Source organism: Amyelois transitella, chromosome 6 (genome assembly GCF_032362555.1).
Source record: "Amyelois transitella isolate CPQ chromosome 6, ilAmyTran1.1, whole genome shotgun sequence".
NCBI lineage: Eukaryota > Metazoa > Arthropoda > Insecta > Lepidoptera > Pyralidae > Amyelois > Amyelois transitella.
In genome coordinates this window covers 4,519,463-4,536,461 of record NC_083509.1, presented here as the reverse complement: position 1 = coordinate 4,536,461, position 16,999 = coordinate 4,519,463, and the positions used below count along the sequence as shown (strand labels likewise).

The 16,999-nt window shown below is 34.9% G+C and overlaps 1 protein-coding gene across 3 annotated transcripts; it reads right to left on the bottom strand.

Moving 5' to 3' along the window:
* On the bottom strand, positions 1-15,818 carry LOC106131317 (probable phosphorylase b kinase regulatory subunit alpha). Of its 3 annotated transcripts, none has more exons than XM_013330384.2 (18): positions 15,397-15,817; positions 13,852-14,837; positions 13,435-13,648; positions 13,042-13,151; positions 12,409-12,556; positions 10,487-10,651; positions 10,063-10,230; positions 9,566-9,707; positions 8,911-8,996; positions 8,339-8,524; positions 7,567-7,685; positions 6,716-6,853; positions 4,973-5,101; positions 4,343-4,481; positions 2,827-2,931; positions 2,272-2,387; positions 1,669-1,926; positions 1-901 (listed from the first exon to the last, which is right to left on the bottom strand). In XM_013330384.2, exons 1-18 carry the CDS (start codon positions 15,653-15,655, stop codon positions 677-679), a joined length of 3,693 nt encoding a protein of 1,230 aa, XP_013185838.1. In that variant the 5' UTR covers positions 15,656-15,817; the 3' UTR covers positions 1-676. The 3 variants fall into 3 exon arrangements, 2 of the variants coding, with proteins under 2 accessions (XP_013185838.1, XP_013185837.1); XM_013330383.2 differs by lacking the exon at positions 12,409-12,556 and adding an exon at positions 11,356-11,503 and having other exon boundaries at positions 15,397-15,816; XR_009656922.1 differs by lacking the exons at positions 1-901; positions 1,669-1,926; positions 2,272-2,387 and adding an exon at positions 3,313-3,695 and having other exon boundaries at positions 15,397-15,818.
* Between the last annotated feature and the right edge of the window lie 1,181 nt (positions 15,819-16,999).

Below are 16,999 nucleotides of genomic sequence, written 5' to 3'. Positions count from 1 at the left end.
GGCATTTTTATTTGTTTTTATTTAATAATGATTTAACAATTTATATGGGTGTGCCGAAAATAAAAAACAGTATTGTGGAACATATGAGCAATATCCATAATATTTTGTTGCATGTTCAATTGGGCATTATACATATATTCACGGCTGTTACAAATTTATAAAACATGATATGAAAATTATTATTACAAATATTTAAATATTACAAATCATAACCAACATGGTCTCCTAATACTAGGTACATAAACTTTGTGACCCATTAAACAATCCTATTAAAATACTGTTATATTTTTTCAATAATGTAATATCTAAAAAAAATATGTAATTGTATATGAGTATAAAATAGGCAACGTTAATAACAAATTAGATGATATACAATCACACACTGGCCTTACCTAGAAGACAAGTGTATTTTTTATTTTCGTCGATATAACCATCTGTTTCATTAACCTCGATACTTTTATGTTTGATATATAAAAGTATCGAAGTTACGCCATACATACGTAAGTATATATATAAACCAAGATATTTCAACACCATATGAGTGTAACTAAGACGATTCAACACTAAAACTACTTCTATTTTTTTCAGTAATATACCAAAGTATGAATAACATATCTGAGATAGCTTAAGTTTATGTTTGAAAGTTTTACTGTTACATTTATTGTTGCTGAAAATCTTAAGAGATGGCACACTGTATGGGATCAGCATTTGGTATACGGTCAGACAGTAACGAAGCAACAGCTCTAGCGAGATACGTCATGGTGCCGTAGGAGCCGCTGGGGGCGCTGTCGTAAAGGTGCTGGCAGACTGTGGCCGCGCCGCCGCACACCAGCGCGCCGGCTGGGGAGCCCATGGTCTCTGTCTTGGCGCAGCATAACGTTGCGTCGCCGTTGCAGCGCATCTGCGGAAAGTGAATTATGTTAAAGTACAGGATATTTTTTATTTAGTCCTTTATTTCAAATATTGTATCAAATACGAAGAATTTAAGAAGTATATCAAACATTATTAATTTCAACTGCTCAGAATAAAAAGGGTTGCTTAATTTCGAGTTACGAAATTAAATAAGTATATGGAAACAAAAGCTAACAATCTTTGTTTGCACATTAATATTGTTGCAATTGGCGTTTCAATCATGTTCATTTCTATAAATATACACTGAAACGTGCCTCGTTGCTCGCAAAGGTCGCATACTTATTTGAAGACTGATTTAAATTCTTTTTATATCATCGACCTGCGATGGTTTTCGGCCAAGATGTTTTGTGTTCCAAGATATTCTTGAATGCATCTATTAGCTAATGCATTTTCAACTAAAAACGTAAAAACTAAACATTATTTACATCCGTCTAAAACTTGGAAGGTATAACTATGTAAACACTATATTCTCCATATGTATGGATCCGCACAGATACGCCACCGTCTTGTATTCCACCACCAGGGTCAGAACCATCAGAGCTTCTACTACCTTCCACACTTGAAACCAGATAGCGGTATTCCGAACGCGAAAGGTCAGGTCAAGAGCAGCATAAACCTTCAAGCTTACATGAAGACAGTTATAAATGTAGTGTAGCAGGAAGAAGTATGCAGGGATCGTGGCAAACGGAAGGATATAGTCTCCACCAACCCTTTTTGAGATAAGGCGTGATTTTATGCATTAATATGATAACTTACTTGATCTTCTAAAAAGATTTGATTAGCCTTGTGCACCAAATTCTCCACATGTATGACTCCGCCCAGATGCGCCACCGCCTTGTATTCCACCACCAGGGTTAGAACCATCAGCGCTTCCACCACCAGTTGTCGGTACTCCGGTTGTGGTATAGAGTTAAGTACTGTTTCCACGGCCAGCGCGAATTTCAACTCTCCGGAGGTCATCTCTTGGGTCAAATTCGGTTGGAGGACTTTCCCTTGTATTATTAAACCTTGGCACTGTAAACATATTAATTATATTTAGTAATATTTCCAAACTTCCATACGCGGCTTCGCTTGTAGAAGCCTATGTAAAGTCAAATCGTCAGTATTTTTTTATGTGAAATATAGAATAACTACCATACATTCATATACATATCTACATATTCTTAGCCTAATTTTTTATAGTTTAGACAATTTCTCTGAGTGTCAAAAACAATATAAGACACTTATAATACGAAAAACAAAACTGCCTAAGAGAAACCTCAATCAAAACAATACAAAACTTGCCAATTGGAAATCAACTCCGTAATATAAAAGAGTCTGGTGAGAAACACATGAGAAACAAATCCTTGAATAGTTTACCCTCTCGAGCACCGCCCACACCCTCGGGTAGAAGTCCCGCGGCACTCTGTTAAGGGCTCCGTCGAGTCTTCTTCGGCGCAGCCACTGGCCTTGGCGGTCTGGTTCTGCTATCGGGGCTGGAGTAAATGGAAAACGATTAATTGTTAGATAATAATTTTACAATATACTTTATTTTCTTAAAATATTCAAAGCTAACGCCTGTTTTGAGACTGTTGGCTCCGTTTACCCGAAAAGCTACAAATACTTGCTATATATGTACTTAGAGATGGGCTTATAAACTTGGGATTCTTCTTTTAGGCGATGGAATATAGTCCATATAAGCCATACAGCTGAACGCGGTATTTCAGTCTTTACGAGACTCTTGGCGCTATAAGGGATAAAGACGTGATTGGATATGTATGTAATAGCCAGTCTAAAAACTCAATCAACATAAAGTAAAAAGCATACATATTTAATGAGACTACATATGCTCGTATACATAACACATAAAGGGCGTATGATTGTCCTATAAATAATAATCTTATAATTTGTTTATAATTAATTAACAAATCTTACTGTCATCAATAGTCCCTTGCAAAGATTGGCCCTCCAACACGATCTGCGATTTCTTTCCATATCGGTTGGACTTGTTGCTAACGATGGAGAAGTTGCCGCGACCTACTAAAATAACAATATGACGATTACATATTAATATTGATTTAGAATTTAAGCGATGATAAGAAAATACTAAAAAAAGAGTTCTATGCTAAACAGGTATTGAAAAATATTTTAAAATAATTGTTAATCAAGAGATTTTAATGTACATATAAATGCAAGAACAAACTTAAGGAAAAATAGAATGAAAAGGGGAACTATCATGGTAAGTTTGTGCTCAAGTTTTGAGCTTTGATCAATGCTCTCAAAAAACTCATACTTAAAAAAAAATTGTTAAGATCCAAGCAAACCGATAGCTTTACGTTAAGTTAACACTTCTAATGTTTGTTATACGTTTTACAATATGATGATGTGGTCTACAACTATTGAGTTTGAACACTCACTCACCATAACATGGCTAACAAATGGACGATTTTTCAATTCTCAATAAACTAAACAACCAATAAATATTTTATTCAACACAGACAGATATATATGTTTTAAATAGAAATTCATCCATCATTGAAAAAAGGTGCAAGGGGTACATAAATTACTGCACTAGCGTGATAATGGTATCTAAGGTAAATCTTATCTGAATTTTATATAGACAATAAGTAATTAAACAATCGGCTCACAAACACACAAAGCAACCCTCAGTCCGAATTAGAACAGTTTTAAATAAAACAAAGTAGTGACTGGTCGGGGACACTCAAGACGGACATAAGCTAACTGTGGGATAAACTCGCCTTTACTCTTACTGATCTTTTCCTTTATAACATACAGGGAATTTGCTGAAAAGAAGCGGTATTATATACATAAATAAATAGAGACTTTATCATGATACCAAACAAATATGAATATAAAAATTTACATTCTAAAGTAAACTTAGCTTGCGAGTATATCAAAACCGCACAATTTCTGTATTCCGTGTGCACAACTATAGTTCTAAACATGTCTGCATGTTCTAGGTGTTTGTAAAGAATACATAAATATTTTTTAAATAAAATTATGAACAAGGAACTAATGACCCTTGGTTCGATGTAAAATATTGGGAGGAAAATGGAAAGGATTTTTCAAGACGATAGTTTTTGTTCAGCAATTCCTTTGGCACACTTTCTTAATTTCAGATTTTTGTTCACATTTTCCTTATTCCATTGGAAAGAGATGGAGTGGTCCTAACCTTTTTTAGTGCCGGGAACCACAAGGCATCTCTTTCCCATGGATGTCGACTACGGGATAGGCTTACAAACTTGGGATTCTATTTTTAAGCGATGGGCTAGCAAACTATCACTATTTGAATCTCAATTCTATCCTTAAGACAAATGAAGCTGAACGTGGCCTATCAGTGATTTCAAGACTGTTGACTCTGTCTTCCCCGTGATTATATGTAGGTATGTATGTTTCCTTATTAGATAAAAATATGTAACAGCTTGCTTACCACTGTTGATCGCGAACTCTTTGCCACTTAGGATATGGTACAGCAGGTTCTTCATCTCGAAGGGAGACAGGTTGAGGAGGTGCTCGGAGGCTTCTTCCCCATCACAGGACAAAGTACGCGATAGTTCTGTTGCCATCACCTTAAGGAACGATTAAAAATTTGCGGTAGGTCTATGAATCATAAATCGTTTCTAGAATATTATGTTGATTAATGTATCGGGCGGGACGTTTTGACTGTGTACATACGAGTATATTGTAAATAGTATACATACATACATAAAATCACGCCTCTTTCACGGAGGGGTAGGCAGAGACTACCTCTTTCCACTTGTCACGATCTCTGCATACTTCCTTCGCTTCATCCACATTCATAACTCTCTTCATGCAAGCTCGGCGGTTTCGGGTACTTTTGACCTATACTTTTGTTTATACCTACTATAAATAGTATAGTCGAATAGTTCTTAGCAATCGGCTATACCTGACTATGACAAAAACTATTTTATTGGAGTTCAATTGACACGTCAATTTTTCACAAGATCGAGTCGTCTTCTTTATCCTCCTTTCGATAACACTTAACCAGTCAGTCAGAAAGTTTTTAAAGACAAGGTAAGCAATAATGAAAGAAGATTACCTGAATGATGAGTCCGACGCGAAGACGCAGCATTTCCAGGAAGAGTTGCGGCTCGGTGCGGATAAACATGGCCAAATACACCAACAGCTCTTGAGTCAACATCGCAGTACTCTCGTCGTCTCCATAGGCCTGAGGGAAAATAGTGATAGATTTAAAACATTTAGAAAATTGTGCAGTAAAAAGTTTACAAACAAAAAAAATTTAAGGACAAATCAGTCGGTGTTATTTATTTTTCATTTTGCTTATTGGTATATGTTGGAAAGGATAATTTGCTACTTATATAACCAGAGTGTTGCGACGTGCAATACGACTTGTGATTTAAACAATTGGATATAGTCGTAGAGAGCGACTGGAGGACTTAATAACAAGCAAATGGTGCATCAATATAATCTCAGACAAGCAGCACATAATAATTTCAATAACATCGCCATAATTTTATCGGTACACCAGGTACTGAAAACAGACACCCTTTGAACTAACATTTGATTATGTAATCTAAGATACCTACGCCGTAATGGGAGATTGAAAGTTGTTTCTTTTATACTTAGTTTCGAAAACTCTTTGTTCTAAGGTAATCGCTTTCTTGTCAAACTACTATCCACGTGTCTATACATATGTAAAATTTTAAAGACGAGCACTTTAAGTTAGCCACAGGCCCTTCACCAACCCAATATAGCTAAGTATATAAAATGATTTATAAAAAGTCACAGTTTTAGTAAGTTATAAATAACATTTGGACATAATTATTGAATACATAAAGAAAACAATTATAGAAAAATAGGCTTAGGTGCGTATAAAAAACGGTCGTCGAGTGCGAATTGGCAACAAATATTTACCGATTAAGAAAATTTACCTTTCTGTGTTCAGAATCAGAGTTTTCACGACGAAATGTCTGCATGTAAGGAATAATATAATGTATAAAGTGTTACAATAATAAAGTTTTATCAAATACTTATTGAAAATGAGTGAAAGGTATGTCCGTTAGATCTAGAACCAGAATTAGAACGGAATCTTTGGAAGGTAGAAGTGAATTTACTAATAAAGAGCGCGAGAAAAGGGTAGAAGGATATTAGAGGACGGCAAGAGCCGCAATAAGTTTGAGAAATTTTCCGAAAATACTTTTAAATTTCTACTATATCTCTGCTGCAAATATAGGATATTTGTAGGAGAAATTATATAACAAAACTAGCTGTGCCCGCGATTTCGTCCGCGTGGAAGAGTTATTTTGGGCATCATTGAAGCTGAGGGCTTCAATGAGGAGGAATAATTTTCCAAGTTTTTTTCACATTTTCCATGTTTTCTTCGCTCCTAGTAGTTGCAGTGTGATTATAAATACCCTAGTCTTCCTCGATAAATGGTCTATTCAACGCAAAAATAATTTTTCAATTCGAACCAGTAGTTACTGAGATTAGCGCGTTCAAACAAACAAACTCTTCAACTTTATAATATTAGTATAGATGTTAAAGATACAGAAGGTGACAAGTCTAACATATCAAGCTAGTCCTACTATGTTTTTGCTGAAAACATAGGATATTTCTGATTTTAAACTTTCGCGTTGCATTACACTACTAATAAATAATACAGATTTATAAAATATCATAAGATATTTGTAGTGTGTATTGTGTATTGAAGATAGTGGAAAGAGGTAGTCTCTGCCTACCCCTACGGGAAAGAGGCGTGATTTTATGTATGTATGTATGTATTTGTAGAACAGTTGTAGCAAAAATAAAAATGCAATGTTACCAAATGTATGAGCTGCCTCAGTTCGTTCTCGGGCAGCGGCGCGGTGATGGTGTGCTCGTTGCTGGGCGGCATGCCCACGGTGATCTGCTTCTGGCGGACCAGCAGGTCTGTGACCGCCTTCGCCAGGTCTTCCACACGCTGCGAGAAACAAAACAATTTGTATAAGGCCAGGATTCTTGCTTTGGTTAGCGTACTTTTTTGTGCCTTAATTTCGGTCCAGTGAAAATTTCCCGAAATAAAATTATTTAAGTCTGTGCCAAATTTCATAAAATATGTAGGTATAGCCCAGTAATTTACACACACACACACACACACATGGTCACGTCTATATCCCTTGCGGGGTAGACAGAGCCAACAGTCTTGAAAAGACTGAATGGCCACGTTCAGCTATTTGGCTATATTATAGAATTGAGATTCAAATAGTGACAGATTGCTAGCCCATCGCCTAAAAGAGGAATCCCAAGTTTATCAGCCTATCCCTTAGTCGCCTTTTACGACATCCGTGGGAAAGAGATGGAGTGGTCCTATTCTTTTTTGTAATGGTGCCGGGAACCACACGGCACCCAGTAATTTATATGTTATTTGTACAAAATAAAAAAGGCTATATTCTTTCTCTACAGCTAGTATTATTGACTTATCATTCAATAAATAATTCTTTAATCCACGTTCGTTACCTTTTTCACGGAAGGTTAAGTCAACTAGGTACATCATTGTACTTTCCACGTTCTCTACTTTCCCTTTACTTCATCATTATCAATATTTTCATGCTAGATTATTAGTATAGGGTACTCTTTACCTTATTATTCCCCAGAACGAGGTATGTCAATGTGTATACAAAAAACATGTTTTACCTTTCCAAGCATGCCGGCAGTGTGCCTCACCAGCCCCCACAGTTTCTGAGTGCACGCCTTCTCGTACAGCGCCTTCAGCAACTCCCTCACAGTCACCACCTTGCCGTTCTCTAGCATGCCTGGACAATATAATAATAGTTTTATGGATTTTTATACTTAAGTACAGTATTGCAGAAGTCTATTTTTTGTATGACGCGAAAATATTAAAGCTTATCAAAGTGCGCCATTTGAACCCGCGAACTTAACTGTCCCCTATTATATTAGTATTTAGCAAAAATAAGTTTAATATTCTTGTTAATAAGGTCGTTTGATATTGAGTTTTTAATTTGGTTGAATTTGGCCATAGGTTTCATTCTGCGCGCTCGGATATTGCTGACGCGACATATTACAGCATATTAAGTATTGTGTACCTGCAGAGTTACTTTACCCTGTCTACTTGTCTCTTTCGAATCACAGAAATAAGAAGGATACGGAGGGAATCAAAAACCATTATATTCTTACTGGCCTGGGACGACATGTTTCTCCTTAGCTTCTTCGCCAATTGACTGCAAATAGGCGCCATAATAAGGTCGAGACGAAAGATCTAAATCAGCGTAATCGTTCTAATGTCTCAGCACTAAGAAATTGTGATTATAACAGCAAATAAATAAACATTGAATTCCTATCGCCACCGACCTGTGGACTCTTCACTGCAAACCTAAAGTTTAAATGAAGGGTTAACACTGTCTGATAAATAATACTAATTTTTTTGACATCAGTGTGTAACACTTACCAGTATTGAAGTCGAGGCCATGTGTATCAACCAAGTACTGCAAGATGTCTCCTTGTTCGTCCAAACTCTCAGTCTCTCTCAGCATCGCCAGTAATTCGTCAGTCTCTGTTTCGGCGTACATGTTCTGAGACTCGGAAGCGTTTCGGTTGCGCAGAATCGATTGTATTGGCTTGTTCACCAAAGCAGCTAAACGAGTACAAATTAAATTGTCAAAATTTTGTTATCTGTTTTCTTCAATTTTGTTTTATTTGTAAATATCATCAAATGTATAAATAAAATGATAATAAATCACTTTAGGTATTGTTAACTCTGCTTTGCTGGCAGACTCGTACTGAGCTTCAATATATATTTTTTATATTATTTATAGGTGAAAATTTAAGGTAGAGTCGTTCATTATATAGTAAAAAAGAAAGTCGTCTTCTGCTTCTATCTGTTTTAAACTTTTTGCTTTATCACGCAACGATTTTAATGTTAATTTCACTGTTATTTAGATAATTTGTTATTACTAACCTAGAAAAACATTGACGCAAATTCAGGGCATGAAAATTTGTTTATAAATTGAATCGACTTACCCTCTTCTTTCGGTGGTGATGGTGTACTCTCTTTTGTGACTTCTATAGTGGGCGTACCAACACCCAAACTTGTTGTCGAGGTGCCCCTAAAATATAAATATAGTTAGAAATTATGATACAGTTTGTTTTGTCTTCTATTAAAGTGATTTATAATATTAATACGAAAATAAATTAACATTTTTCATTATGAGCAACAATGGATAAAAGTTGTTAACTTAAAACAAATTTCATCTTTTCGGGAATGCCAAAATTAATTGTAGAAGTTGTAATCTAATTTAGAAAAATATCTCTAAAAATTACAATCCATATTGGAAAAAGTTAAAAGAGTAATAAATGTTGATAAAGCGAAAGATAGTTCGTGGCAACTGGAAAGATGTAAATAAAATCTACCTACCCCTCCGAGTAAGAGGTTTATTCAGATTTGTGTGTTTTATTATTCAATTTTGGATTCGACATTTGTCTTCCATCTCGCTTGATAATCGCTCGAACTCGCGTAAGTGACGATGAAGACGAAGATGTTAAATGCATATCCAAGTGATACCCGTTAATTTTACTTTCAAATGTTCGCGGACAGTATTTGTTTGGAAATATAGACGCTGGCAGTTCTTTCCACACCATAGCTACTCTATTTTTTATCTTGAATATTATATCTTACTTGGTGAATGCCTTCTTCCTAGCGTCTTCTGGCGACGGGCTGCGTCCAGCGAGCGCGCTCGTTATAGTTTCCACATCCAGCCAAGATGGCTTTCTTTCTAATGGCGGACCGACGTATTCGCCTTCCATGCCTAGAGTTTCAGCTGCAAAAGATAAATGATTAAGCATCTAGATTGTAAAAAAACGATGGATTGAATGTTATATTGGATAAGGTGCCACATCTAGCCATAATGGTGTGTGTGTTCTAATGGCGGATCTATTCGCCCTCGATACTACTCCCAAGGTAACTAAGAGAATAGGCACATTAACCGAGAGCAAGCTATCGTGCATATCTGGTAGCGAAGAAAAAATATAAGGGTGTGCCAAGCTGCATCTCTTCGTCCAAAATTTTTTCCATTATGCGATAGGCGAGCAACCTGATACAATATGAATTATCTCATTTGGTCATATATGTAGGTTATTTCTCTATGAGCTTAGTAAATAATGAGTAATACTCACAGTCAACATTGATAGATCTGGTCTTCTTGATGGCGCCGCGCACGGACATGCGCCGGCGCAGCGCGCGCGCGGGCCGGGCGCCGGCCGGCCGCGGCAGCACGCTCAGCTTGTTGCTGAACGACTTCAGCAGGTGCTCCTCCAGGTAGCTTTGTACTTGAGGGTTCAGCTCTGGAATAAACAACATATTTAATATGGGAATAACTTTTTTATGTGTGTTTTATCCGCTAATACAATACAATAATTTTGTTTTTTTTTAACTCTAGAGGTACCCATTATGATGATTTCGTCAAGGAGATGACTTCCCACATTTATATGTATAAACTTGACAAAATTAAGGTTTAGGATAATGGGCATATATGAATATACCTGTAAAGTAAATGTATAAATTTAAATAAGGAATAAAGAATTTATAACAAATACTTACTATCAGGATATCCATCCTCCTGACTGCCAAGGAAACTCAGATTGGTTATGGCAGATGTACTCAAAAATTCTCCTAAATTTCCTAGCGTCACTCTCGTACCGTTTATATATCCAGATTTCAGTTTCTTCATAGTTGTTATCATGGCCATCGGAATTTTACCTTGGTCTGAAATCGTGAAAATTAATTTAATAATGCAATATTTTCAATCGATCAGCAATCAATAAAAACAGGTTTAAAGCAACAATGATTCATTACAGATTAGTAAAGATACAATAATTTAATTGGATTAATAGGCCGACAGAAAAAAAAGCAGGATTAATATTGACCCTTATACCAAACGAGAGAAGGTTTGCCCTTGTCCATCCCCAGTTACACCTTTAGCCATGGGCTTTCTTCATTCCTTATTTGGAGTTTTAAACAAGAATTCCCAAATCCTATGAACATTAACGTGCACCTATTCTAGTCATATTTGTCACCCAAAAATCCCGTGGAATAACGCGCGGAAAAGCAAACAAGTGGGTCATGTTTCTCTACAGGCGAATGTACCGAATATACAAGGTTACTGTACAGTGTGAACTTAATAACTATTGGAAAATTATTCAATAGAGCTGTATATACATCTATAACTTGACAAAATACTGCATAGAAAACAAAGGGAATAGATAATATATACTAGATGTATCATGTATGTGATCAATTTGTATTACAAAGATGGAGTTAATTAAAAAGAATAAACAATAATGTTCATTATATGGATTTACTTCTACCAATTAGGCGTATTTTGCTCAACGTAAAACATGCTTGCTTTATATCAATCGGTACTTGATACATTGTTTAAGCTACATTAATGCTATAATACACAGGTTTACCTAACAAATACTGCGTAGCGAGTAGTGTGATAGTCGGGCGGCCGAGCATTTGCTTCCAGCTCATTCCCAGGAAAGCGACGTTGGCCATGAACGTGCTTGCGAGGAGAGCCGGGTCGCGCGACATGTAGTATTCCTCGTAGTCGAAATTCTAGGGCACACCCATGCGGGAAGGTATAACACACTAATTGCTTGATGTATGGCGACCCTAAGGCAGTATGAAATTGCATCCAGAGTCTTATTTACGCTTAATGGTACATACAAAAATAGTATAAGTTCGGGTATAATCATAGATACATAGGGTTTCATACCACATAAGGGCCACCATCGTGCATTTTATTAAAGGGGAAGTTAATAGGAAATGTGTTATAATGGGACTGTTTTTTTCAAACTAAAAATTGATAAACTAATGCGTATCCTATCTGAATGTCCTAAGGCTTTTTTATTTTTACTGAAATTCATATGGTTAGCTTGAAGAACTGGCATAGGCAAGAAATATCTAAGCGTTTCATATGAAACAAACATTTTCGACATAATCTACATAGATAGAAGTAAGTATATTAATTTTAATAGAGAAATGATAATACACAGATTCAATAAGAAAATAAAATCAAATACACATACAGTGAGCATTAATATGCAGTCAATGTTATAATAATGCAACTGCAGCATATTAGTCACTACATATTACTAGACACATTTATCATACTCGTAAATTATAGTGTTCATATAAGACCTAAACCGTAATGAAAAAAAAATTAATTACAGAGACCACTAAAGTACTGTAACATATTAATAGTCATAATATTCATTAAAAACAAAAATTACTGTTATGTCTTAGATTGATAGTTATCAATACGTTTACCACCCAAATAAGTTCAATGCCAATTAATACGTTAAAAAGGTATAAAGCTGCCTGCTACCAAGCTTCGACAAATGTGTTAAATTAATCAGATGAAACCTATCTCTGCGAAATACACACGCATATTAACACACAGTATGAATGAACAAAATAAGCAAGCACACACGATTAATAAAAACGAAACAAAATAATACCTAAATACATTTGATTCAATGTCAATACAACAAGCGGACGCCCAAGTAGGTTTTGCCAAGATGACTTCAAGAAATTAATTTCTGCTTTAAGAGTATCAACCATCAGTTCATAGTCGGAAGCAATGTAGAAACGCTTCATATCAGAAAACTATTAAAACAAACAAAACAATTGGTTACTTTTTTATACAGGAGACGACAATAGTGGCGTTATTAAGTGCCATGCAGAAGAACGTAAGTTTTTAAACTAATATAAAATTTTCTATAAATAGAATAAGAAATATTATAGGAAATTATGTGTAGGATAATAAATAAATTGATATAAAGAAAATTAATTGTTAACACGTCTAGTCAGTTGGTTAGAATATTTACCTTCACCTTATCCATTAACATCTAATAGCATTGCAAACGGCTTCACAGAAATTGAAGGTCGACACAAATTAAGACCAAATATTATTGGAGGAATAACTACATATGTATAATAAAACAATTGTGACAGAAGTAATTTGTATAGGTTGTTGAAGAATATTTTCTTTCTATCATATTTTACTATCGACCGAAACCAAGTCCAAGAGTCTTGTATTTAATTTGTACATGTAATATATGACAACTGTATGAAAGAAATTAAAATAATACCTGTGGTGTAAAAGCAAATATCCTGTCGTTTAGTGAATACAATTTGCTTGTACTCAGAATGCCCACATCACGGGATTTTCTTCCAGATAATCCCAACTTCTTGTTTCTACCTATAAATACCATTAAGAATAACAATAGCCTCTTTGCATTTAAAAAAAATAGCAATACATATAGAAAGGTCAAAAGTGTGGAACAAACAGCTATAATTTATAAAAATATCATAAACAACATAATACTTTCTGTTAATAAAGTCTTACAGTCTAATCAATCAAAAGTTAATGAAAATAATTAAGAAATGACTTTCATAAATACCAGCAGTGAAGAATCAAAACAATGGTCTAAAAAGAAATGAATATTTACTCATTCATACATAAATTAAAAATAATAAATTACCTAGATATGTATAAAGATGACTTAACACCCTGGCAGGTTGAACTTCGATCGGCGCAACTTCGTTAATCGTCTGGACATGCAGGTCATATTCTAGCAATTTGTCCCTTATCTCATTATCTTCTGCTAGTATCACAATCTGAACAACCACATCTGGCTTCTTTTCCGAGCACAGCCTTCTGTTGAGCGGATCTAACTCACCAACCGCTAAGAATCCCTGAAAGTTCATCTATGTTAAAATATTAGTTTAAAAGACACAAAAGCTGATGCACTCATATAATTGGGCATTCCTTTAATCACATTAGAACTGAAATAGCTGAAGTTAATAATAGCAAAATTTATTGGGAAGTAATATTGTATATTCTATGTGAACTGTGTAAAGTTTCTGGTAGTAATAATTGTGTAGTAAAATATTATTACCTCTTGTAACAATTTCCCTAAAATATACAATGATTGTGCCCAAATAAAAGGGCACCTACCAAGTGGTACTCTTTCCTGGCTACCAGGATCACTTTGCTCCTGATCAGCCTTGTCAACAGGCACAGCATACAGCTCAGGGACTAATTTGATACCATCGTCTTTCCTTAGCATTATTTTCTCCAACTTTTGCATATACTCATTCACATTTCCTTTATCCCCTTGAAAGCAGTAGTCAAGAATTAGATAACAGAAGAACAAAGGCCATTCACATTCTATATTTTCAAACATTCTCAACTCCCATGGCTCATAATAGAGCCTGTTAGGGTCCTCCCTGGGTGTCTTATGACCATCTCTTAGAAACCTCTTGCATCCATACTTGCCCTGTAACTTTGTTACTATTGTTTCCCTCGTTTTTGTTATCAAGTTTGGATCATCAACTGCAAAGGCGGGATAGCTTATAATGGATAAGAGACCAGAATCCAACTCTTTACTGTTGGATTCTCTTGGCAACATTGACTGCAATACAGCTTGACATTTCTGAGCTTCATCTGCTAACACATGGATGACACTGGAGGGTCCACCTCGTGCTCCAAATAAATCCAATTCATTCATAGCCTCCAAAGCAGCTTTGGCCATGCCAATGGAACTTGCATTCAGTTCAGGCAATCCATGATTTGTTTTGTCACCTCTTTCCCAAATGCCATAATCAGGTGTACAATAAGCTGATTCAATGTAAAACACAAGATTCTGAATAAAAGCAACTTCATCTAGGGAGAAAACAATCTGAAGACCAGATGCAGTCATCTGTGATAGAATAAGTAAATACAGAGAAATGGCATCAATTTGAAGGTGACCCCATTCATTATCTTTGACAACAGTCCGCCCTGTTGTTGATGAGTACTTAGCATGAAGTGAGTCTAAAGGATTCTGCGTGCTTTTAAATTTTTCTACCTTTTCTTTTTGCTGCATCATAGCCATTAGTAATCCTGTAAAGTACAAAGATGAAACACTATTAAATTCACATTGATAAACTTTTTTCACTTTTAATACAAGTTTTAGAACAGCTAAGCATTTATAATTTATAAACTGTTTTTGTATTTAAGATTATAATATTACCAGCAAATTTACTACCAGTTACAAAGGCGAATTTAGCTCAATCCATCAATTTAGAATACAAACAGGAATATTTCGCAAATACAAAAACCAATTTTACTAGAAAATTATACATCTGAAAATATTAGATGTTTTTATGAAATTAAGGCAAAAACATGATGAAAAATTAACTTTTTCTCATCATTCCAGGTCTTGGATGATCAATGTAAAACAAAAAATTGTATAGTTGAATTAGTATCACATAATTAAAGTCTCAGTCTAACTTTGGAACTAGCTTATTCTATGTAATTTGTCACATAAATATTTATTTAAGCTATTGATGAATCATTTTGCGAATAATTAAGAATTTTGTTTGTTTAAAAAAATTTCATTGGCATTTTATTTAATTATCAATGATCAGATTATGGAAAACAAAACCCAAAATGTTCAGACCTCTCATTAGTTTTACACAGCTTTGTTCCAACTCATACGTTTTTGCACGGTCCTCGTCTTGATCCGCTATCTTCTTGAATGCCATTGAAAGGCCCCAGACAGCCAGTATGCAGTATAAATTATCCCGAATCCAAGCATGATCATTATGAGGACTGGCAGGGAACAAACCAGTCACTGGTTGTTGATGATCTAAGATTAATTTATGTACCACTCGCTGATAGTAATCCAAACGAACACCAGAATTACTTCTAGTCCTCATCTTGAGTAATTTAGTTTATTTGATTCACTTTTATACTATCATCTTTTTCTTGTTGGTTCTGCTCTGTATTTTGATTTGACAAATAGGTATAAAATTCTGTATAAAAAGCTACAGCTATCAGTGTTTGCAATTTACATGTTTCTTTCTCCCTACTCGCTAAATAATAAAGTGTACCTACTGTACTTTTTCGTTCATTCGAATGGATACAGTGTCAGAGTTAAATGCGTGCGGAAGCATAGGTTCAGATCGAACCTCAATCATGTACCAATGAGTATTTTCTCAATTATGTACATTAGTTTCAGTGTTAACCGATGCGCTTTCGGTGATTTTGGAACGGAGATATTTTTAGTTTTGGTTAGTAAAAATATATTAAAGGTAAAAAGTAAAGCAATACAAACATTAAAACTAGCCATAGATTTCCTGTGTGAATTTCTCTCGGGAACAGTGACTTTGTGGACTCCGTATATGTACGTCTTGAACCTATTGAATTTTTGCAGTACTAACTCAATCTCAAAAAATTACGCATTTAATAATTTTATATTCTACTAAGGTATCTGCATACAAAAATTCATTATAAATCGAGTGGACAATAAGGACATTGAAAAGGTATTCGGCATCCCGAAAAAAAGAAATATTCCGACGGGATCGTTTATCAACGATAATCTGCCGAGTTTAGCTACGGAAAAATATCCAAAGTTCCCAAAAGAGCGGAAATGCGGGTGTATAAGGTACATTCCATCCATAAAAAAATATTTTTTTTTTGTAGAATTTGTTAAACAACAAAGTGCATGAGCGAAGCCAACACCTAGTAAATATATATTTTAGGATAGGATATTTTTTAAATTTCCCATAGTAATGGGAAAAACGGAAATTTTAGTTAACACAGGTGAAACTGTGATTAATAGCTAGTTATCATGACAGCTAGCTAATAGCTAGTTAACATTTACAATGATCTTGATTTGTTAAACTTATCCATAATGTCATATAAAAAAAGTTTAAAGACAAAATTGCTTAGATAAATCAGTGGCTTTTTGGTCAATTTTCACGAAATTAATAATAAATATGTTTATGTGTAATACACTTACATTTATTTAAAAATTTCTTTGTCTTTTCAATAGAACAGAGGAAACTTTATTGGTTTATGCATCATAGTATATTAATAGGCAACCATGTAACTGTTTATTTCCCTAATAAAGGTAAAAAAATAAAATAAAATCATATAAAATGGATTGGTCCAACCGTCCTATTTCCTTAAAGTGCTGAAAACCTCACCTCACAAAATATCCATTACTGCAAAACTTCCCCAAATTCAAGGAAGTGCCCTTTTGTAGTCAATACCTTGCG